The sequence below is a fragment of the Anomaloglossus baeobatrachus genome, chromosome 9 (assembly GCF_048569485.1).
Source record: "Anomaloglossus baeobatrachus isolate aAnoBae1 chromosome 9, aAnoBae1.hap1, whole genome shotgun sequence".
Lineage (NCBI taxonomy): Eukaryota > Metazoa > Chordata > Amphibia > Anura > Aromobatidae > Anomaloglossus > Anomaloglossus baeobatrachus.
The window spans coordinates 20408274-20434402 of NC_134361.1; the positions used below are offsets into that span (position 1 = coordinate 20408274).

The window sequence follows — 26129 nt, forward strand, 5'->3', positions numbered from 1 at the left end:
TCTTCTCCAAGTTATCTAGGTTCTTTGGGTGTCTCATGTGGACTTTAATCTTGAGCTCCTTCCACAAATTTTCAATTGGGTTAAGGTCAGGAGACTGACTAGGCCACTGCAACACCTTGATTTTTTCCCTCTTGAACCAGGCCTTGGTTTTCTTGGCTGTGTGCTTTGGGTCGTTGTCTTGTTGGAAGATGAAATGACGACCCATCTTAAGATCCTTGATGGAGGAGCGGAGGTTCTTGGCCAAAATCTCCAGGTAGGCCGTGCTATCCATCTTCCCATGGATGCGGACCAGATGGCCAGGCCCCTTGGTTGAGAAACAGCCCCACAGCATGATGCTGCCACCACCATGCTTGACTGTAGGAATGGTATTCTTGGGGTCGTATGCAGTGCCATCCAGTCTCCAAACGTCACGGGTGTGGTTGGCACCAAAGATCTCGATCTTGGTCTCATCAGACCAGAGAACCTTGAACCAGTCTGTCTCAGAGTCCTCCAAGTGATCATGAGCAAACTGTAGACGAGCCTTGACATGACGCTTTGAAAGTAAAGGTACCTTACGGGCTCGTCTGGAACGGAGACCATTGCGGTGGAGTACGTTACTTATGATATTGACTGAAACCAATGTTCCCACTGCCATGAGATCTTCCCGGAGCTCCTTCCTTGTTGTCCTTGGGTTAGCCTTGACTCTTCGGACAAGCCTGGCCTCGGCACGGGTGGAAACTTTCAAAGGCTGTCCAGGCCGTGGAAGGCTAACAGTAGTTCCATAAGCCTTCCACTTCCGGATGATGCTCCCAACAGTGGAGACAGGTAGGCCCAACTCCTTGGAAAGGGTTTTGTACCCCTTGCCAGCCTTGTGACCATCCACGATCTTGTCTCTGATGGCCTTGGAATGCTCCTTTGTCTTTCCCATGTTGACCAAGTATGAGTGCTGTTCACAAGTTTGGGGAGGGTCTTAATTAGTCAGAAAAGGCTGGAAAAAGAGATAATTAATCCAAACATGTGAAGCTCATTGTTCTTTGTGCCTGAAATACTTCTTAATACTTTAGGGGAACCAAACAGAATTCTGGTGGTTTGAGGGGTTGAATAATAAATGACCCTCTGAATAAACTTTTCTCAATTTAAAAACAAAAAACAAAAAAGAAATAACATTCTTTTTTGCTGCATTTCACACTTCCTGGCTGACCTACAGTCCAAATGTCACAATGCCAAGTTAATTCCGAATGTGTAAACCTGCTAAATCTGCAGGGGGTTGAATACTACTTGTAGGCACTGTATCTCCTCCATGTAATATGTGCTGTATAATACACTATATACAAGCTCTCACCTACCTCTCCGGTCACCAGTGATACTGTGTATATTATTATATCCTCCATGTAATATGTGCTGTATAATACACTATATACAGGGTCTCACCCCCGATCACCAGTGATACTGTGTATATTATTATATCCTCCATGTAATATGTGCTGTATAATACACTATATACAGGGTCTCTCCCCCGGTCACCAGTGATACTGTGTATATTATCATTCTATATCCTCCATGTAATATGTGCTGTATAATACACTATATACAGGGTCTCACCCCCGGTCAGCAGTGATACCGTGTATATTATTATTATATCTCCTCCATGTAATATGTGCTGTATAATACACTATATACAGGATCTCACCTCTCCGGTCACCAGTGATACTGTGTATATTATTATATCCTCCATGTAATATGTGCTGTATAATACACTATATACAGTCTTACCTCTCCAGTCACCAGTGATACTGTGTATATTATTATTATATCCTCCATGTAATATGTGCTGTATAATACACTATATACAGTCTTACCTCTCCGGTCACCAGTGATACTGTGTATATTATATCTCCTCCATGTAATATGTGCTGTATAATACTATAATACACTACATACAGGGTCTCACCTCTCCGGTCACCAGTGATACTGTGTATATTATTATATCCTCCATGTAATATGTGCTGTATAATACACTATATACAGGGTCTCACCTCTCCGGTCACCAGTGATACTGTGTAAATTATTATATCTCCTCCATGCAATATGTGCTGTATAATACACTATATACAGAGTCTCACCTCTCCGGTCACCAGTGATACTGTGTAAATTATTATATCTCCTCCATGTAATATGTGCTGTATAATACACTATATACAGGGTCTCACCTCTCCGGTCACCAGTGATACTGTGTATATTATTATATCCTCCATGTAATATGTGCTGTATAATACACTATATACAGGGTCTCTCCCCCGGTCACCAGTGATACTGTGTATATTATTATATCCTCCATGTAATATGTGCTGTATAATACACTATATACAGGGTCTCACCCCCGATCACCAGTGATACTGTGTATATTATTATATCCTCCATGTAATATGTGCTGTATAATACACTATATACAGGGTCTCACCCCCGGTCAGCAGTGATACTGTGTATATTATTATATCCTCCATGTAATATGTGCTGTATAATACACTATATACAGGGTCTCACCCCCGATCACCAGTGATACTGTGTATATTATTATATCCTCCATGTAATATGTGCTGTATAATACACTATATACAGGGTCTCACCCCCGGTCAGCAGTGATACCGTGTATATTATTATTATATCTCCTCCATGTAATATGTGCTGTATAATACACTATATACAGGATCTCACCTCTCCGGTCACCAGTGATACTGTGTATATTATTATATCCTCCATGTAATATGTGCTGTATAATACACTATATACAGTCTTACCTCTCCAGTCACCAGTGATACTGTGTATATTATTATTATATCCTCCATGTAATATGTGCTGTATAATACACTATATACAGTCTTACCTCTCCGGTCACCAGTGATACTGTGTATATTATATCTCCTCCATGTAATATGTGCTGTATAATACTATAATACACTACATACAGGGTCTCACCTCTCCGGTCACCAGTGATACTGTGTATATTATTATATCCTCCATGTAATATGTGCTGTATAATACACTATATACAGGGTCTCACCTCTCCGGTCACCAGTGATACTGTGTAAATTATTATATCTCCTCCATGCAATATGTGCTGTATAATACACTATATACAGAGTCTCACCTCTCCGGTCACCAGTGATACTGTGTAAATTATTATATCTCCTCCATGTAATATGTGCTGTATAATACACTATATACAGGGTCTCACCTCTCCGGTCACCAGTGATACTGTGTATATTATTATATCCTCCATGTAATATGTGCTGTATAATACACTATATACAGGGTCTCTCCCCCGGTCACCAGTGATACTGTGTATATTATTATATCCTCCATGTAATATGTGCTGTATAATACACTATATACAGGGTCTCACCCCCGATCACCAGTGATACTGTGTATATTATTATATCCTCCATGTAATATGTGCTGTATAATACACTATATACAGGGTCTCACCCCCGGTCAGCAGTGATACCGTGTATATTATTATTATATCTCCTCCATGTAATATGTGCTGTATAATACACTATATACAGGATCTCACCTCTCCGGTCACCAGTGATACTGTGTATATTATTATATCCTCCATGTAATATGTGCTGTATAATACACTATATACAGTCTTACCTCTCCAGTCACCAGTGATACTGTGTATATTATTATTATATCCTCCATGTAATATGTGCTGTATAATACACTATATACAGTCTCACCTCTCCGGTCACCAGTGATACTGTGTATATTATTATATCCTCCATGTAATATGTGCTGTATAATACACTATATACAGGGTCTCACCTCTCCGGTCACCAGTGATACTGTGTAAATTATTATATCTCCTCCATGCAATATGTGCTGTATAATACACTATATACAGGGTCTCACCTCTCCGGTCACCAGTGATACTGTGTATATTATTATATCCTCCATGTAATATGTGCTGTATAATACACTATATACAGGGTCTCTCCCCCGGTCACCAGTGATACTGTGTATATTATTATATCCTCCATGTAATATGTGCTGTATAATACACTATATACAGGGTCTCACCCCCGATCACCAGTGATACTGTGTATATTATTATATCCTCCATGTAATATGTGCTGTATAATACACTATATACAGGGTCTCACCCCCGGTCAGCAGTGATACCGTGTATATTATTATTATATCTCCTCCATGTAATATGTGCTGTATAATACACTATATACAGGATCTCACCTCTCCGGTCACCAGTGATACTGTGTATATTATTATATCCTCCATGTAATATGTGCTGTATAATACACTATATACAGTCTTACCTCTCCAGTCACCAGTGATACTGTGTATATTATTATTATATCCTCCATGTAATATGTGCTGTATAATACACTATATACAGTCTCACCTCTCCAGTCACCAGTGATACTGTGTATATTATTATATCCTCCATGTAATATGTGCTGTATAATACACTATATACAGGGTCTCACCTCTCCGGTCACCAGTGATACTGTGTAAATTATTATATCTCCTCCATGCAATATGTGCTGTATAATACACTATATACAGGGTCTCACCTCTCCGGTCACCAGTGATACTGTGTATATTATTATATCCTCCATGTAATATGTGCTGTATAATACACTATATACAGGGTCTCACCTCTCCGGTCACCAGTGATACTGTGCATATTATTATTATATCCTCCATGTAATATGTGCTGTATAATACACTATATACAGGGTCTCACCCCCGGTCACCAGTGATACTGTGTATATTATTATATCTCCTCCATGTAATATGTGCTGTATAATACACTATATACAGGGTCTCACCTCTCCGGTCACCAGTGATACTGTGTATATTATTATATCCTCCATGTAATATGTGCTGTATAATACACTATATACAGGGTCTCACCTCTCCGGTCACCAGTGATACTGTGTATATTATTATATCCTCCATGTAATAACGATGCTGAAGTTGGTTTCTTATTCGTCCAGTTTCTTATTCGGGGCTGAAGTTGGTTTCTTATTCGTCAGTTTCTTATTGGGCAATTTAGTTTTTTCAGTTTTTTATGCATTTAACAACAAAAATAACACATGACAATAATAAAATACAATGCACTGATGTGCCCTAATATAAATACACTCAAAATCAGCTGCAAAAATTATAAAACTGGCATAAAAATGGGCATCAAAGTGGGCACCAAAGTATGTTAGTGAAACGGTTAAATGGCTTTGGGCCACTGATCTAACACCAGAATTGCATATCTAGTGATGCCTCTAATCAAACTCAAGTGACTCCAGCCTGGCCCAAAGGGGTTCTGGGCATCAGAACTGGCATCAAAGTGGGCACACAGCCAATTTTCACAGATTTGAATAAGTAACTGTTTTTTTAGAGGGGTTAAATGGCTTTGGGCCACTGATCTCACACCACATTTACATACCTAGTGATGCCACACATCAAATTCAGATCACTGCAGCCTGGCCCAAACAGGTTCTGGGCATCAGAACTGGCATCAAAGTGGGCAAAAACCCAGTTTTCACAGATTTGAATAAGTAACTGATGTTTTTGAGGGGTTAAATGGCTTTGGGCCACTGATCTCACACCACATTTACATACCTAGTGATGCCACACATCAAATTCAGATCACTGCAGCCTGGCCCAAACAGGTTCTGGGCATCAGAACTGGCATCAAAGTGGGCACACAGCCAATTTTCACAGATTTGAATAAGTAACTGGTGTTTTTGAGGGGTTAAATGGCTTTGGGCCACTGATCTCACAAAACATTTACATACCTAGTGATGCCACAAATCAAATTCAGATCACTCCAGCCTGGCCCAAACAGGTTCTGGGCATCAGAACTGGCATCAAAGTGGGCAAAAACCCAGTTTTCACAGATTTGAATAAGTAACTGGTGTTTTTGAGGGGTTAAATGGCTTTGGCCACTGATCTCACACCACATTTACATACCTAGTGATGCCACACATCAAATTCAGATCACTGCAGCCTGGCCCAAACAGGTTCTGGGCATCAGAACTGGCATCAAAGTGGGCACACAGCCAATTTTCACAGATTTGAATAAGTAACTGGTGTTTTTGAGGGGTTAAATGGCTTTGGGCCACTGATCTCACAAAACATTTACATACCTAGTGATGCCACAAATCAAATTCAGATCACTCCAGCCTGGCCCAAACAGGTTCTGGGCATCAGAACTGGCATCAAAGTGGGCAAAAACCCAGTTTTCACAGATTTGAATAAGTAACTGGTGTTTTTGAGGGGTTAAATGGCTTTGGGCCACTGATCTCACACCACATTTACATACCTAGTGATGCCAAATTCAGATCACTCCAGCCTGGCCCAAACGGGTTCTGGGCATCAGAACTGGCATCAAAGTGGGCACACAGCCAATTTTCACAGATTTGAATAAGTAACTGGTGTTTTTGAGGGGTTAAATGGCTTTGGGCCACTGATCTCACACCACATTTACATACCTAGTGATGCCACACATCAAATTCAGATCACTACAGCCTGGCCCAAACAGGTTCTGGGCATCAGAACTGGCATCAAAGTGTGCAAAACCCCAGTTTTACAGATTTCAATAAGTAACTGGTGTTTTTGAGGGGTTAAATGGCTTTGGGCCACTGATCTCACACCACATTTACATACCTAGTGATGCCACACATCAAATTCAGATCACTCCAGCCTGGCCCAAACAGGTTCTGGGCATCAGAACTGGCATCAAAGTGGGCAAAACCCCAGTTTTCACAGATTTGAATAAGTAACCAGTGTTTTTGAGGGGTTAAATGGCTTTGGGCCACTGACCTCACACCACATTTACATACCTAGTGATGACACACATCAAATTCAGATCACTCCAGCCTGGCCCAAACAGGTGTGAGATCAGTGGCCCAAAGCCATTTAACCCCTCAAAAACACCAGTTACTTATTCAAATATGTGAAAATTGGCTGTGTGCCCACTTTGATGCCAGTTCTGATGCCCAGAACCTGTTTGGGCCAGGCTGTAGTGATCTGAATTTGATGTGTGGCATCACTAGGTATGTAAATGTGGTGTGAGATCAGTGGCCCAAAGCCATTTAACCCCTCAAAAACATCAGTTACTTATTCAAACCTGTGAAAACTGGGTTTTTGCCCACTTTGATGCCAGTTCTGATGCCCAGAACCTGTTTGGGCCAGGCTGGAGTGATTTGAATTTGATGTGTGTCATCACTAGGTATGTAAATGTGGTGTGAGATCAGTGGCCCAAAGCCATTTAACCCCTCAAAAAAACCAGTTACTTATTCAAATCTGTGAAAACTGGGTTTTTGCCCACTTTGATGCCAGTTCTGATGCCCAGAACCTGTTTGGGCCAGGCTGGAGTGATCTGAATTTGATGTGTGTCATCACTAGGTATGTAAATGTGGTGTGAGATCAGTGCCCCAAAGCCATTTAACCCCTCAAAAAAACCAGTTACTTATTCAAATCTGTGAAAACTGGGTTTTTGCCCACTTTGATGCCAGTTCTGATGCCCAGAACCTGTTTGGGCCAGGTTGGAGTGATCTGAATTTGATGTGTGGCATCACTAGGTATGTAAATGTGGTGTGAGATCAGTGCCCCAAAGCCATTTAACACCTCAAAAACATCAGTTACTTATTCAAATCTGTGAAAACTGGGTTTTTGCCCACTTTGATGCCTGTTCTAATGCCCAGAACCTGTTTGGGCCAGGCTGGAGTGATCTGAATTTGATGTATGTCATCACTAGGTATGTAAATGTGGTGTGAGATCAGTGGCCCAAAGCCATTTAACCCCTCAAAAACACCAGTTACTTATTCAAATCTGTGAAAACTGGGTTTTTGCCCACTTTGATGCCAGTTCTGATGCCCAGAACCTGTTTGGGCCAGGCTGGAGTGATCTGAATTTGATTTGAGGCATCACTAGGTATGTAAATCTTTTGTGAGATCAGTGGCCCAAAGCCATTTAACCCCTCAAAAACATCAGTTACTTATTCAAATCTGTGAAAACTGGGTTTTTGCCCACTTTGATGCCAGTTCTGATGCCCAGAACCTGTTTGGGCCAGGCTGGAGTGATCTGAATTTGATGTGTGTCATCACTAGGTATGTAAATGTGGTGTGAGATCAGTGGCCCAAAGCCATTTAACCCCTCAAAAACACCAGTTACTTATTCAAATCTGTGAAAATTGGCTGTGTGCCCACTTTGATGCCAATTCTGATGCCCAGAACCTGTTTGGGCCAGGCTGCAGTGATCTGAATTTGATGTGTGGCATCACTAGGTATGTAAATGTTTTGTGAGATCAGTGGCCCAAAGCCATTTAACCCCTCAAAAACACCAGTTACTTATTCAAATCTGTGAAAATTGGCTGTGTGCCCACTTTGATGCCAGTTCTGATGCCCAGAACCTGTTTGGGCCAGGCTGGAGTGATCTGAATTTGATGTGTGGCATCACTAGGTATGTAAATGGGGTGTGAGATCAGTGGCCCAAAGCCATTTAACCCCTCAAAAACATCAGTTACTTATTCAAATCTGTGAAAACTGGGTTTTTGCCCACTTTGATGCCAGTTCTGATGCCCAGAACCTGTTTGGGCCAGGCTGGAGTGATCTGAATTTGATGTGTGTCATCACTAGGTATGTAAATCTTTTGTGAGATCAGTGGCCCAAAGCCATTTAACCCCTCAAAAAAAACAGTTACTTATTCAAATCTGTGAAAATTGGCTGTGTGCCCACTTTGATGCCAGTTCTGATGCCCAGAACCTGTTTGGGCCAGGCTGTAGTGATCTGAATTTGATGTGTGGCATCACTAGGTATGTAAATGTGGTGTGAGATCAGTGGCCCAAAGCCATTTAACCCCTCAAAAACATCAGTTACTTATTCAAATCTGTGAAAACTGGGTTTTTGCCCACTTTGATGCCAGTTCTGATGCCCAGAACCTGTTTGGGCCAGGCTGGAGTGATCTGAATTTGATGTGTGGCATCACTAGGTATGTAAATGTGGTGTGAGATCAGTGGCCCAAAGCCATTTAACCCCTCAAAAAAAACAGTTACTTATTCAAATCTGTGAAAATTGGCTGTGTGCCCACTTTGATGCCAGTTCTGATGCCCAGAACCCCTTTGGGCCAGGCTGGAGTCACTTGAGTTTGATTAGAGGCATCACTAGATAGGCAATTCTGGTGTTAGATCAGTGGCCCAAAGCCATTTAACCCTTTCACTAACATACTTTGGTGCCCACTTTGATGCCCATTTTTATGCCAGTTTTATAATTTTTGCAGCTGATTTTGAGTGTATTTATATTAGGGCACATCAGTGCATTGTATTTTATTATTGTCATGTGTTATTTTTGTTGTTAATTGCATAAAAAACTGAAAAAACTAAATTGCCCAATAAGAAACTGGACGAATAAGAAACCAACTTCAGCATCGTCATGTAATATGTGCTGGATAATACACTATATACAGGGTCTCACCCCCGGTCACCAGTGATACTGTGTATATTATTATATCCTCCATGTAATATGTGCTGGATAATACACTATATACAGGGTCTCACCCCCGGTCACCAGTGATACTGTGTATATTATTATATCCTCCATGTAATATGTGCTGTATAATACACTATATACAGGGTCTCACCCCCGGTCACCAGTGATACTGTGTATATTATTATATCCTCCATGTAATATGTGCTGGATAATACACTATATACAGTCTCACCTCTCCGGTCACCAGTGATACTGTGTATATTATTATATCCTCCATGTAATATGTGCTGGATAATACACTATATACAGTCTCACCTCTCCGGTCAGCAGTGATACTGTGTATATTATTATATCCTCCATGTAATATGTGCTGGATAATACACTATATACAGTCTCACCTCTCCGGTCACCAGTGATACTGTGTATATTATTATATCCTCCATGTAATATGTGCTGGATAATACACTATATACAGTCTCACCTCTCCGGTCAGCAGTGATACTGTGTATATTATTATATCCTCCATGTAATATGTGCTGGATAATACACTATATACAGTCTCACCTCTCCGGTCACCAGTGATACTGTGTATATTATTATATCCTCCATGTAATATGTGCTGGATAATACACTATATACAGTCTCACCTCTCCGGTCAGCAGTCACACTGTGTATGATGTCATAGTCGTGTATACAGAATGTCTCCACCGCGTGCTTCCTCTGTTCTATGATTTCCTTCTGACTGTTCCAGTAATCTGCATCAGGTTTCCCGAACTCTGTCTTCGCGATGAATTTCCCTTTATCGCTGTCAAAGTACAGCTGCTCCTCCTGATTGTAGAAATATCTGTCCAGAAGCCGCACCCGCTGCGTCCCGTTCAGATAGTGACACTCACCAGTCGTTCCCACTACGAAATCTCTGACATCTGTGAATGAGAGGAGAATTGTGATCAGATGAGATCACCCCGCGCAGCACAAGCTCCACAGGAGGAATCAGGAGAGATTATTCACACCTGGATACCACACTGATCCACAACGGAAAACACAGGCGAAAGTCAGCTGTGGGAAGGGAAGAGGTGTGAGGAGCCGGCACTGAGGAGCGCCCTCTGCTGGCCAGAAAGGATTTTGATCAGAGGTTGATGTGATACTTGGTTCAATAGTTTAAACGTTACTTACCATAAATATAGGTTATAATATTTTTGTGTATTTTGAAGGTGTCTACCATTACAAGCAGCCATTATTAAGTTTTTCACTTTCATGGAAATACATTTTGCCATTTTTTGTTGGGTTTTGTTTTTGATGACGTTCACTTTGTTGTAAAAATTAAAATGTATTTCCAAATCAGTACATTTAAAGTAATACAAACCAAAAAGAATAAAAAATAAATCAGTTGCCATATTCTGAGAACCACATTTTTTTTTTTATTGAATTGTTTTTTTGGAGGTCAAGCTGTAGATTTTATTCCATTTTGGGTCCACACAGCCAAAAGCTGGCTGGCTAATTTTGGCCTGGGGGGGCAAGCACACAGGAGTAGTGGCCCATCCTTAAAGGGAATCTGTCATCAGATTTTACCAATATAAAGTACAGCCGCAACCTTTAAGGCTTCTTTTACATTCCTATAATTACACAGCACTTTACATACAACCCTGTCCCCATTGGGGCTCACAATGACCCTATCTGTATGTCTTTGGAGTGTGGGAGGAAACTGGAGAACCCGGAGGAAACCCACACAAACACGGGGAGAACATACAAACTCCTTGCAGATGGTGTCCTTGATGGGATTTGAACCCAGGACCCCAGAACTGCAAGACTGCAGTGCTAACCACTGAGCCACTGTGCTGCCCATATGTTTTTCCCAAACTCTTGTGCATGGTACAAAAAAAGAGCTCCGGTCAGATTGGTGTCTAAGGTCTTGATTCTCTTAATACAATCACCATCACCATTGGGCAGAGCAAAGTATTGTAGGGAGAATGTTGCGGCTTTACTTCTGGGTAGGGCTGAGTAGATCCAGACTGTAAAGGTCCGGATCCGCGCGGTTTCAAAGATGCCCGAGTGCCGGACCTGGGCCCGGGATTCCAGACTGCACAACTAGATCCGGCACTGGGGAAATTAAAGGAAAAATAACAAAATACAAGAATTAAGTGAGAGTTTCATGCTTACAGTGGCTCAGTATCATGACAGCAAACTGCTTCCGGGTTGCGCATTCAATTCCTATACTGCACAATAGGCTAAACACATACACACAGCTCTCTGTGCTTTCACCGCCCATCGGCCATCATGTCATCTGTGATTGGTTGCAGTCAGACACGTCCCCAGCCTGTGACACCGTCTGCCAGCAGTCATTGCTCATCACAGCTCAGTTATAGGCTACACTCACAGCCGGTGGTCGTGCTCTATGGTCGCTTGCTGTGAGATGTAGCAGAGCTGAAGCGGCGTGGGACCTCATGTGGATCACGCCGGACCTGGAGGGGTGTTTAAGGTTAATAAAGTGGTGAAGGAGGGTGAGTTTTTGTATTTTATTACAAATAAAGAATTTTTTTTGTGTCTGTATTTATTTACTTTCATTTACAGGTTTGTGATGCAGCTATCTCATAGACGCCTAAAAAAAGTTTAAAATAAACAATAAATTTCGTTCAACTTTACAATTGTGTCTCACTTTTTGTTGATTCTTCACCATAACATTTAAATTTTTATCTTTATGTTTGAAGTCTGACATGTGGGAAAAGGTTGAAAAAATCAAGGGGGCCGAATACTTTCGCAAGGCACTGTATATTCTCCCAGTATTTCACAGATTTGTGTAAATGTTGTTGAGGAAACTTTAAACGAACTTGAACCTACTTTTTGTTCAGCAATGGAGTCTTGCTTGGAGAGCGTGTATACAGGAGCGTGCATACAGACAATGGAGGGGGAGTGTATTACTTATTGCTTTCTTTTAAACCATTGTACCTGCTGATTCCAGCTTTTTCTCTAACTCTCCACAGGTGTTTCCTGGGCTCTTGGACAGTTCTTCTGATAATTCTTTTCACTCCTCTGTCTGAAATCTTGCTGAGAGCACCTGGTTGTGGCTGGTTTATTGTGAAATTATGTTCTTTCTCCTTACAGATTGTGGCCCCAATAGTGCTCACTGGAACATTCAGTAGTTTATAATTCTGTAACCAATGTCGTCAGTATGTTTTACAACAATAATGTTGCAAAAGTCTCGAGCTAGCTCACTGGTTTTACCCATCATGACATGTTTCTTGTGTGGCACCTTGGTAATGAGACACCTTTTCATGGGCCATTAGTTGAAGCAGATGATATTATTTTTCATTAAGTGGCAGGATTGATTTGTAATTACTGATAGATTTCAGCTGGTGTCAGGACTCTCCATGGCTTTTTTCACCTCTCTTTCCGCATGTGTTAAATACGTTTTCCCTGTGTTAGTTCTCCTTATTACCGTATTTTTCGGACCATAAGACGCACTTTTTTTCCCCCAAATGTTGGGGGAAAGTGGGGGGTGCGTCTTATGGTCTGAATGTGGCTGCGGGGAATGTGGGTGCTGCGGTGGAGCGGGTCATCGGGGGCACGAGCAGGCTGTAGCAGCCTGCCGTGACCACGTGGACCCGCTCATTTAATATGCACGCCCATCCCCCGCCCATCATCCCTCAGCGCTGAAGCCGGCGCTGACAGGTGGGCGGGGGATAAACAGCCGGCTCGCATGATCACCCCTGGCAACTACGGCCTGGAGTGATCATGTGCGGCTGTATTCACTGCACCCCGTGCATAATCATCAGCGCGGGGAGCAGTGAATCAGTGTACAGTACTCACCGTTCCCCTGCAGCATCGCTCGTCCTCCCGTCTGTGTCAGTGGCAGCGCCGCTGATTGGAGCCGTCCCCGTTACCCTGCTGGATCGAGATCATCTCCTGTGTTTGTGCCAGAGGCTGAGTGGAGACAAGCGGCGCGCACAGCGATGACGTCATCGCTGTGCGCACGTGTCCACACGCAGCCGCCGGGACACTGGCACAGACACAGGAGATGATCGCGATCCAGCAGGGTAATGGGGACGGCTCCAATCAGCGGCGCTGCCGCTGACACAGACGGGAGGACGAGCGATGCTGCAGGGAGTGAGGTAAAGTGAGGTGAGTATGAACGTTTATTTTTTTTATGTGCCACAGGATGCGGCCATACACCAGGATGGGGGCATATTATGAGCCAGATGGGGGCATATGATGAACCAGATGGGGGCATATGATGAACCGGATGGGGGCATATTATGAGCCGGATGGGGGCATATTATGAGCCGGATGGGGGCATATTATGAGCCGGATGGGGGCATATTATGAGCCGGATGGGGGCATATTATGAGCAGGATGGGGGCATATTATGAACCAGATGGGGGCATATTATGAACCAGATGGGGCCATATGCCATGATGGGTTATATAGCAGGATGTGGCCATATGGCAGGATTACGGTATATAGCAGGATGAGGGACATATACTGTATATACCAGGCAGGGAGGATCATTACCAGGATGCGGCACCTTAGTAGAGAATTTGGGGACATTACCCCCATAACAGTGTCAGCAGCAGATACTCGCCCCATGACAGTGTGTCATGACCACATTTTTTGCTTAAAATTTTATTTTCCTATTTTCCTCCTCTAAAACCAGGGTGCGTCTTATAGTCCGGTGCGTCTTATAGTCCGAAAAATACGGTACATATAACCTAATTTATGGACATCTATGGATTTTTTTTTTTACCTGTGTGGATTGGATGGGTTGTTAGTGACATCTGGTGGGAAATTCATCTCAATAGCATCTTTAGAAATCTCATTTACTTAGAAAATTGGAGACGTGTTCAGTAGTGATGGGCGATCCCGATCTGTAAAGATCGGGGATCGTACCGATCAGATAATGATCGTGTACACGGTCCCGATCACGAGCTTTGCTGGGAAGCTCGTGTTACAGATCGGGTCCAGATCAGGTCCAGGGGCTGTGAAAAAAAAGCACATTATTAAAAAACATTATGATCATACTTATAGGTCCAGTGACGTGTCCTGCAGACTCTGTCTCCCGGCCACTTCTGCTTCCACGCCCGATAATTGCTGTACTTTTCCGGTAACCACCGCTGACTAAAATGACCATCCATGATGTCATAGCCATGTGACCAGTCAGGTGTGGATGTTGTATTACCGCATTGGCTACAGACCTGTCACATAACTATGATGTCATCAAAGGTCCTTGTAACTGAACTTTCACTGTCACTGAGCAAGTGTCGCATCACATCACAGCGCGCAATCTCCCGACAGCAGCGGGTCATCCGCTTGTGTTTCCATGCAGGTGAAGCGCTCCTGTTCTAAGAGCGTCAGGTGCGGGGGTGAGGCAATGTGAGACGCAAGTGCAATCAGCCCCTCACTGTCAGCCTGCTTCTCGCTCTGTACAGAGCGATGTAGTAGAGCTGACATGGTTCTCTCTGCTTCTCACTTTGTATAGACTGTGTCTGTACATAGTGATGAAGCTGACTGCTGTCCTTGTGGATTACATCGGACTTAGGATTGCTTATGTAATAAAGATGGAGTCTCTAAATTTTTTTTTGTTTTATTTGTAATAAAAAAAAATTTCTATGTGTTGTTTTTTTCTACTGTTTACTAGAAATTCATGGTGGCCATGTCTAATTTGGCATGACACCATGAATTTCGGGCTTAGTACCATCTGAGAATACAAAGCTGGTATTAACCCCTTTATTACCCAGCGTGTCAACTGGCACCAGGGCCGCTGGATGAGTCAGGTAACGCGCCTGGAAATGGCGCTAAGAAACAATGCGCCATTTCCAGTGGTGGCTGCGGGCTGCCGAGAATCCAAGTCGCCAGCTGCCTGGCTTTACCTGACTGGCGATCAAATACGACGGGAGCCCATACATTTTTTTTGTAATTATTTTTTTTAAATAATAAAAAAAAAAATAATGGGCTTCCTTGTATTTTGATTGCTAGCCAAGGCAAAGCCATGCAGATGGGGGCTGGCAGCCCCAAGCTGTCTGCTTTATCTGCGCTAAGAATCAATATGTAATTTTTTTAAATTATTCATTTATTTTTATTTATATAGAATGTATATCTTGTGTACTTTATATATATATATATATATATATATATATATATATATATATATATATATACACACACACACACACACAGAGTATATATACAGCTCTGACAAAAATTAAGAGACCACTGCAAAATTTTCCGTTTTTCTGATTTTTCTCTTTATAGGTATATTTTTGAGTAAAATATAAATTGATTTTTTATTCTATAAACTAGTATTTCAGAAGATAAATACAACATTTATTGCTTGGAAATTCGGAGACATGTTGTCATGTTGTAAGTAGTTTATAGAATAAAATAACAATTTTCTTACATTTTACATATATAAAGTATATACTGTGCAAAAAAATAAAGGGAACACTTAAACAGCACATGTGGTATTCTAGTGTTCCCTTTATTTTTTTTAGCACACAGTATATATACAGTGCCTTGAGAAAGTATTTGGCTCCCTTAAATTTTTCAACCTTTTCCCACATTTCAGGCTTCAAACATAAAGATAACAAATTTAACTTTTATGGTGAAGAATCAACACCAAGTGGGATACAATTGTGAAGGTGAACGAAATTTATTGCTTATTTTAAACTTTTGTAGAAAAATAATAAACTGAAAATTGGGGCGTGCAATATTATTCATCCCCTTTAAGTTAATACTTTGTAGCGCCCCTGTGGCGCCCCTGAGGCTTCCGTCGCCACAGAGACATTGCACCTCAGCCAGAGGTGTGATGTCCCATCCTGGGTAAGGACAAGGGTACATGCCGGTTCACAGGCAAATTCACACTACACCTATTTTTAGGCATATTTTGGGACCGGAGATAGTGGCAGCTACCCCCATGCTGTAGGCTGGGGAGCCGTAAGACCCATCTCTTCTCCCATAGGGTGGGGCCTAGCAACAGGGAAAGTGGGAGGAGCCAACTGAAAGTGAGAGTAGAAACAGGAAGTTCAAGGTCAGTTAGAGAGTGAGGAGTCGAGAGAGAGGAGAGGGAGGTTGATACCTCAAGGAAGTGACAGAGAGAGAAGTTTCCTGGGGGAGATCCTGGGGCCCAGCTAGGCCCAGGTGACACCACAGACAGAGAAGAAAGGATTCCAGGGCCACGGAAGGCTTTTTAGCTCGTGGCCTGTTCCACTAGAAGATCGGGTGGAGGGATCTGGCTGCAATCGGGGACGGTCCCCAGACAGAGGGAAGAAAGACATTTCCTCATAAAGTGACACCGAGGCCCAGGGTGGCTGCAAGCGCCCAGGGCCACAAACTGCCATAGATCCCCTGGGAAGAGGGCAAGATTCCAGCCAGTCAAGCCCCCTTGACCAGATTCTATGGTAGAGGCCGAGACAAGTTCATCTACAAAAGTCAAGGCTCTGAAGTCAGTCGAGGAAAGAGACATAAAAAGTGGTGCACCGGTATTAACCTTAAGAATTACCCGGGATCAGCGGAGGTCCCTGGCAGTGAATTCCAGCACTCCAACGGCAACCAGTCTGCTGCAGCCCTGGCAACAGTGAGTAAAGACCTTGAAACTGCACCCCCTGGTGTTGCTTCCTTTATTCCGCCCTGCACCGCATCATTCACAAAACCATCATAGACTCTTACAAGCACCAACGGTTGCCCCGGGGTACCGCTCCACCTGTGGGGAGCAGAACCAACCCAGCTGCCATTCCATCAGCCCCGGAGGCTCTATCCAGCAGCGGCGGCTCCATAACCGCAATCCACAGGTGGCGTCACGAATATTTCCACAAACTTTATTATTAATCACCATCCCCACAACTGCCATATTAGTTGACCCCGCCAGGGTCACGGAGCCGGGCCCTGCCACCGCTGACTACCCCTGACTAGTCCGGCCCGGCACCAGGTGTCCCAGAGCCCTGGGGTGGGCGAGTCACCCCCTTTTGCTGCGATTACAGCTGCGGTCGCTTGGGGTATGTGTCTATCAGTTTTGCACATGGAGAGGCTGAAATTCTCGCCCATTCTTCCTTTGTAAACAGCTGCAGCTGAGTGAGGTTGGATGGAGGCGTTTGTGAACAGCAGTTTTCAGCTCTTTCCACAGATTCTCGATTGGATTCAGGTCTGGACTTTGACTTGGCCATTCTAACACCTGGATACGTTTATTTGTGAACCATTCAATTGTAGATTTTGCTTTATGTTTTGGATCATTGTCTTGTTGGAAGACAAATCTCCGTCCCAGCATCAGGTCTTTTGCAGACTCCAATAGGTTTTCTTCAAGGATGGTCCTGTATTTGGCTCCATCCATCTTACCATCAAGTTTAACCATCTTCCCTGTCTCTGCTGAAGAAAAGCAGGCCCAAACCATGATGCTGCCACCACCATGTTTGACAGTGGGGATGGTGTGTTCAGGGTGATGAGCTGTGTTGCTTTTACGCCAAACATATCGTTTGGCATTGTGCCCAAAAAGTTTGATTTTTGTTTCATCTGATCAGAGCACCTTCTTCCACATGTTTGGTGTGTCTCTCAGGTGGCTTGTGGAAAACTTTAAACAACACCTTTTATAGATATCTTTGAGAAATGGCTTTTTTGTTGTCACTCTTCCATAAAGGCCAGATTTGTGCAGTGTACGACTGATTGTTGTCCTATGGACAGACTCTTCCACCTCAGCTGTAGATCTCTGCATTTCATCCAGAGTGATCATGGGTTCATGCAACTGCTTTTGAATCCCCTATGGTCCGATGGCTGCACCATATATAACAAGCTTTTCTCCCCCCATTCACCTTTTGTGTCTCCCCTATTTCCTCATAATGGGGAGATAAGGTATGCACACCAGTGACTATGTAAGGGAAATACATGTAATAGCAGAAACTGCTGTGTGAATAATGACTTTTTTTTTTTTCCCTATTTCCTCATAGACTGTAGCTTACGAGCAGGGCCCTCACTCCTCCTGGTATCTTAATTTTGTTATTTTGTATTGTCTCATAATGTCTGTACATATCCCCTCTAAATTGTAAAGCGCTGCAGAATATGTTGGCGCTATAGAAATAAAAATTATTATTATTATCATGGGCCTCCTGGCTGCATCTCTGATCAGTCTTTTCCTTGTTTGAGATTAAAGTTTGGATGGACGGCCTGGTCTTCGTCGATTTGCAGTGGTATGATACTCTTTCCACTTCAATATGATCGCTTGCACAGTGCTCCTTGGGCTGTTTAAAGTTTTGGAAATCTTTTTGTAACCAAATCCGGTTTTAAACGCCTCCACAACAGTATCACTGACCTGCCTGTCGTGTTTCTTGGTCTTCATGATGCTCTCTATGCTTTAAACAGAACCCTGACACTATCACAGAGCAGGTGCATTTATACGGAGACTTGATTACACAGAGGTGGATTATAAATTAATGGTGTCACGCCAAATTAGACATGGCCACCATAAAGGTCTAGTAAACAGTAAAAAAAAACAACACAGAGAATTTTTTTTATTAGAAATAAAACAAAAAAAAACATTTAGTGACTCCATCTTTATTATAAAAAAATCTTTAGTGCGACGTAATCCACAGGGACAGCAATGTCAGCTCTGCTTCATCACTCTGCACAGACAGCGTCTATACAGAGTGAGAAGCAGAGAGCATTGTCAGCTCTGCTACATCACTCTACACAGACAGCGTCTATACAGAGCGAGAAGCAGGCTGACACTTGCGTATGACTTGTGCAGTCTCACATCGGCATCATCCCGAACAAACTGACACTCTCCAGCAGGGTCGGACTGGGGTGCCAGGGGCCCACAAGGGAAATTGGCTCTAGGGGCCCACACTATAGCTAACATAAACATTTTTATTACTTGATCATTTTCGGCTTCTCTCAGTATAACAGGCACCTTTTAGCAAACTCTACAGTGCACAGAAGAGACCTGTCCTGTGCCTGCAGATAGCACAAAAGAGCCCTGTCCTGTGCCTGCAGATAGCACAGAAGAGACCTGTCCTGTGCCTGCAGATAGCACAGAAGAGCCCTGTCCTGTGCCTGCAGATAGCACAGAAGAGCCCTGTCCTGTGCCTGCAGATAGCGCAGAAGAGCCCTGTCCTGTGCCTGCAGATAGCACAGAAGAGCCCTGTCCTGTGCCTGCAGATAGCACAGAAGAGACCTGTCCTGTGCCTGCAGATAGCACAGAAGAGCCCTGTCCTGTGCCTGCAGATAGCGCAGAAGAGCCCTGTCCTGTGCCTGCAGATAGCGCAGAAGAGACCTGTCCTGTGCCTGCAGATAGCACAGAAGAGACCTGTCCTGTGCCTGCAGATAGCACAGAAGAGCCCTGTCCTGTGCCTGCAGATAGCACAGAAGAGACCTGTCCTGTGCCTGCAGATAGCACAGAAGAGCCCTGTCCTGTGCCTGCAGATAGGACAGAAGAGACCTGTCCTGTGCCTGCAGATAGCACAGAAGAGACCTGTCCTGTGCCTGCAGATAGCACAGAAGAGACCTGTCCTGTGCCTGCAGATAGGACAGAAGAGACCTGTCCTGTGCCTGCAGATAGCACAGAAGAGACCTGTCCTGTGCCTGCAGATAGCACAGAAGAGACCTGTCCTGTGCCTGCAGATAGCACAGAAGAGACCTGTCCTGTGCCTGCAGATAGCACAGAAGAGACCTGTCCTGTGCCTGCAGATAGCACAGAAGAGACCTGTCCTGTGCCTGCAGATAGCACAGAAGAGCCCTGTCCTGTGCCTGCAGATAGCACAGAAGAGCCCTGTCCTGTGCCTGCAGATAGCACAGAAGAGACCTGTCCTGTGCCTGCAGATAGCGCAGAAGAGCCCTGTCCTGTGCCTGCAGATAGCACAGAAGAGCCCTGTCCTGTGCCTGCAGATAGCACAGAAGAGCCCTGTCCTGTGCCTGCAGATAGCACAGAAGAGCCCTGTCCTGTGCCTGCAGATAGCACAGAAGAGACCTGTCCTGTGCCTGCAGATAGCGCAGAAGAGCCCTGTCCTGTGCCTGCAGATAGCACAGAAGAGCCCTGTCCTGTGCCTGCAGATAGCACAGAAGAGCCCTGTCCTGTGCCTGCAGATAGCACAGAAGAGCCCTGTCCTGTGCGTGCAGATAGCGCAGAAGAGCCCTGTCCTGTGCCTGCAGATAGCGCAGAAGAGCCCTGTCCTGTGCGTGCAGATAGCACAGAAGAGCCCTGTCCTGTGCCTGCAGATAGCGCAGAAGAGCCCTGTCCTGTGCCTGCAGATAGCACAGAAGAGCCCTGTCCTGTGCCTGCAGATAGCACAGAAGAGCCCTGTCCTGTGCCTGCAGATAGCACAGAAGAGCCCTGTCCTGTGCGTGCAGATAGCGCAGAAGAGCCCTGTCCTGTGCCTGCAGATAGCACAGAAGAGCCCTGTCCTGTGCGTGCAGATAGCACAGAAGAGCCCTGTCCTGTGCCTGCAGATAGCGCAGAAGAGCCCTGTCCTGTGCCTGCAGATAGCACAGAAGAGCCCTGTCCTGTGCCTGCAGATAGCGCAGAAGAGCCCTGTCCTGTGCCTGCAGATAGCGCAGTAGAGCCCTGTCCTGTGCCTGCAGATAGCACAGAAGAGCCCTGTCCTGTGCCTGCAGATAGCACAGAAGAGCCCTGTCCTGTGCCTGCAGATAGCACAGAAGAGCCCTGTCCTGTGCCTGCAGATAGCACAGAAGAGCCCTGTCCTGTGCCTGCAGATAGCACAGAAGAGCCCTGTCCTGTGCGTGCAGATAGCGCAGAAGAGCCCTGTCCTGTGCCTGCAGATAGCGCAGAAGAGCCCTGTCCTGTGCCTGCAGATAGCACAGAAGAGCCCTGTCCTGTGCCTGCAGATAGCGCAGAAGAGCCCTGTCCTGTGCCTGCAGATAGCGCAGAAGAGCCCTGTCCTGTGCCTGCAGATAGCGCAGAAGAGCCCTGTCCTGTGCCTGCAGATAGCGCAGAAGAGCCCTGTCCTGTGCCTGCAGATAGCACAGAAGAGCCCTGTCCTGTGCCTGCAGATAGCACAGAAGAGGCCTGTCCTGTGCCTGCAGATAGCGCAGAAGAGCCCTGTCCTGTGCCTGCAGATAGCGCAGAAGAGCCCTGTCCTGTGCCTGCAGATAGCACAGAAGAGCCCTGTCCTGTGCCTGCAGATAGCGCAGAAGAGCCCTGTCCTGTGCCTGCAGATAGCGCAGAAGAGCCCTGTCCTGTGCCTGCAGATAGCACAGAAGAGCCCTGTCCTGTGCCTGCAGATAGCGCAGAAGAGCCCTGTCCTGTGCCTGCAGATAGCACAGAAGAGCCCTGTCCTGTGCCTGCAGATAGCGCAGAAGAGCCCTGTCCTGTGCCTGCAGATAGCACAGAAGAGACCTGTCCTGTGCCTGCAGATAGCGCAGAAGAGCCCTGTCCTGTGCCTGCAGATAGCACAGAAGAGCCCTGTCCTGTGCCTGCAGATAGCGCAGAAGAGCCCTGTCCTGTGCCTGCAGATAGCGCAGAAGAGCCCTGTCCTGTGCCTGCAGATAGCGCAGAAGAGCCCTGTCCTGTGCCTGCAGATAGCACAGAAGAGACCTGTCCTGTGCCTGCAGATAGCACAGAAGAGACCTGTCCTGTGCCTGCAGATAGGACAGAAGAGACCTGTCCTGTGCCTGCAGATAGCACAGAAGAGCCCTGTCCTGTGCCTGCAGATAGCGCAGAAGAGCCCTGTCCTGTGCCTGCAGATAGCACAGAAGAGCCCTGTCCTGTGCCTGCAGATAGCACAGGATTTCTTGTAGAATCTTATTTATTGTAGATAATAATGGAATGTTATTTACAATCAATCGCAGTTTTTCTTACACACGGACATTCCTTGTCCTAGGAAAACCATTGAGTCCATCAGCCAAACAAAGAGAAGCAGAAGGTTATCCAGCATCTTCACATGGAAAAGATTACTAAAATTAATCCCGCTATGCCCCCATCTATCCACCATATAGAGAAATCCCCTATAGAGTCAGTATGTGGAGGTGTGCAGCATTACCCTCCATACACTCTTCCACGTGGAGACTAGTGAATTCTCTTCTCTTTCCACCTTCACACATTACACAATTACCAGGTAATGACCGGCCCCAGTGTCTGTACTGGATGTGGACAGTCATTCTGTGGGTACAGAGGCCTAGAAAAGCCGCACTATGGTTTCCACATTAGTGTTACATGTTGGATAAACCCTTTACTAGTCCTGTGTATTCTGATAATACTGCTATAGGCAAATCATGTATTTTTTTTTTTTACATATACAGTATTTATACTGAGGCCCCCTGAAGATATATATATATATAGCCTAAGATACCAACACTGGGGGTACAGGATAATGACACTGACATTAGGGGTACAGGATAATGACACTGACACTGGGGGTACAGGATAATGACACTGACACTGGGGTACAGGATAATGACACTGACACTGGGGTACAGGATAATGACACTGACACTGGGGTACAGGATAATGACACTGGAGGTACAGGATAATGACATTGACACTGGGGTACAGGATAATGACACTGGAGGTACAGGATAATGACATTGACACTGGGGTACAGGATAATGACACTGACACTGGGGGTACAGGATAATGACACTGACACTGGGGGTACAGGATAATGACACTGACACTGGGGGGTACAGGATAATGCACTGACACTGGAGGTACAGGATAATGACACTGACACTGGGGGTACAGGATAATGACACTGGAGGTACAGGATAATGACACTGACACTGGGTGTACAGGATAATGACACTGACACTGGGGGTACAGGATAATGACACTGGGGGTACAGGATAATGACACTGGGGGTACAGGATAATGACACTGACACTGGGTGTACAGGATAATGACACTGACACTGGGGTACAGGATAATGACACTGGGGGTACAGGATAATGACACTGACACTGGGTGTACAGGATAATGACACTGACACTGGGGGTACAGGATAATGACACTGACACTGGGGGTACAGGATAATGCCACTGACACTGGGGGTACAGGATAATGACACTGACACTGGGGGGTACAGGATAATGACACTGACACTGGGGGTACAGGATAATGACATTGACACTGGGGGTACAGGATAATGACATTGACACTGGGGGTACAGGATAATGACATTGACACTGGGGGTACAGGATAATGACACTGACACTGGGGGTACAGGATAATAACACTGACACTGGGGGTACAGGATAATGACACTGACACTGGGGGTACAGGATAATGGCACTGACACTGGGGGTACAAGATAATGACAATGACACTGGGGGTACAGGATAATGCACTGACACTGGGGGTACAGGATAAATACACTGACACTGGGGGTAGAGGATAATGACACTGACACTGGGGTACAGGATAATGAGACTGACACTGGGGTACAGGATAATGACACTGACACTGGGGTACAGGATAATGAGACTGACACTGGGGGTACAGGATAATGACATTGACACTGGGGGTACAGGATAATGACACTGGGGTGTACAGGATAATGACACTGACACTGGGGTACAGGATAATGACACTGACACTGGGGTACAGGATAATGACATTGACACTGGGGGTACAGGATAATGACACTGGGGGGTACAGGATAATGACACTGGGGGGTACAGGATAATGACACTGGGGGGTACAGGATAATGACACTGGGGGGTACAGGATAATGACACTGACACTGGGGTACAGGATAATGACACTGACACTGGGGTTACAGGATAATGACACTGACACTGGGGGTACAGGATAATGACACTGACACTGGGGTACAGGATAATGACACTGACACTGGGGTACAGGATAATGACATTGACACTGGGGGTACAGGATAATGACACTGGGGGGTACAGGATAATGACAATGACACTGGGGGTACAGGATAATGACAATGACACTGGGGTACAGGATAATGACACTGACACTGGGGTACAGGATAATGACACTGACACTGGGGTACAGGATAATGACATTGACACTGGGGGTACAGGATAATGACACTGGGGGTACAGGATAATGACAATGACACTGGGGGTACAGGATAATGACACTGACACTGGGGGTACAGGATAATGACAATGACACTGGGGGTACAGGATAATGACAATGACACTGGGGGTACAGGATAATGACAATGACACTGGGGATACAGGATAATGACACTGACACTGGGGGTACAGGATAATGACAGTGACACTGGGGTACAGGATAATGACACTGACACTGGGGGTACAGGATAATGACACTGACACTGGGGGTACAGGATAATGACACTGGGGGTACAGGATAATGACACTGACACTGGGGGTACAGGATAATGACACTGACACTGGGTGTACAGGATAATGACAGTGACACTGGGGGTACAGGATAATGACACTGACACTGGGGGTACAGGATAATGACAGTGACACTGGGGTACAGGATAATGACACTGACACTGGGGGTACAGGATAATGACACTGACACTGGGGGTACAGGATAATGACACTGGGGGTACAGGATAATGACACTGACACTGGGGGTACAGGATAATGACACTGACACTGGGTGTACAGGATAATGACACTGACACTGGGGGTACAGGATAATGACACTGGGGGTACAGGATAATGACACTGGGGGTACAGGATAATGACACTGACACTGGGTGTACAGGATAATGACACTGACACTGGGGTACAGGATAATGACACTGGGGGTACAGGATAATGACACTGACACTGGGTGTACAGGATAATGACACTGACACTGGGGGTACAGGATAATGACACTGACACTGGGGGTACAGGATAATGACACTGACACTGGGGGTACAGGATAATTACACTGACACTGGGGGTACAGGATAATGACACTGAGAATGGGGGTACAGTAAAATGACACTGACACTGAGGGTACAGGATAATGCCACTGACACTGGGGGTACAGGATAATGACACTGACACTGGGGGTACAGGATAATGACATTGACACTGGGGGTACAGGATAATGACATTGACACTGGGGGTACAGGATAATGACATTGACACTGGAGGTACAGGATAATGACACTGACACTGGGGGTACAGGATAATAACACTGACACTGGGGGTACAGGATAATGACATTGACACTGGGGGTACAGGATAATGACACTGACACTGGGGGTACAGGATAATGGCACTGACACTGGGGGTACAAGATAATGACAATGACACTGGGGGTACAGGATAATGCACTGACACTGGGGGTACAGGATAAATACACTGACACTGGGGGTACAGGATAATGACAATGACACTGGGGGTAGAGGATAATGACACTGACACTGGGGTACAGGATAATGACACTGACACTGGGGTACAGGATAATGAGACTGACACTGGGGTACAGGATAATGACACTGACACTGGGGTACAGGATAATGAGACTGACACTGGGGTACAGGATAATGACATTGACACTGGGGGTACAGGATAATGACACTGACACTGGGGGTACAGGATAATGACACTGACACTGGGGTACAGGATAATGACATTGACACTGGGGGTACAGGATAATGACACTGACACTGGGGTACAGGATAATGACACTGACACTGGGGTACAGGATAATGACATTGACACTGGGGGTACAGGATAATGACACTGGGGGGTACAGGATAATGA

The 26129-nt window shown here is 45.1% G+C and overlaps 1 protein-coding gene across 1 annotated transcript in view; it reads right to left on the reverse strand.

The window, feature by feature from the left end:
• The window catches only part of LOC142250904 (H-2 class II histocompatibility antigen, E-S beta chain-like), a 101608-nt gene that overhangs the window by 66482 nt on the left and 8997 nt on the right, over positions 1–26129 (reverse strand). Inside the window, exon 2 of the mRNA XM_075323221.1 lies at positions 10139–10414. Within this exon, the coding sequence (XP_075179336.1) occupies positions 10139–10414 (276 nt within the window). The remainder of the gene's footprint in view (positions 1–10138; positions 10415–26129) is intronic.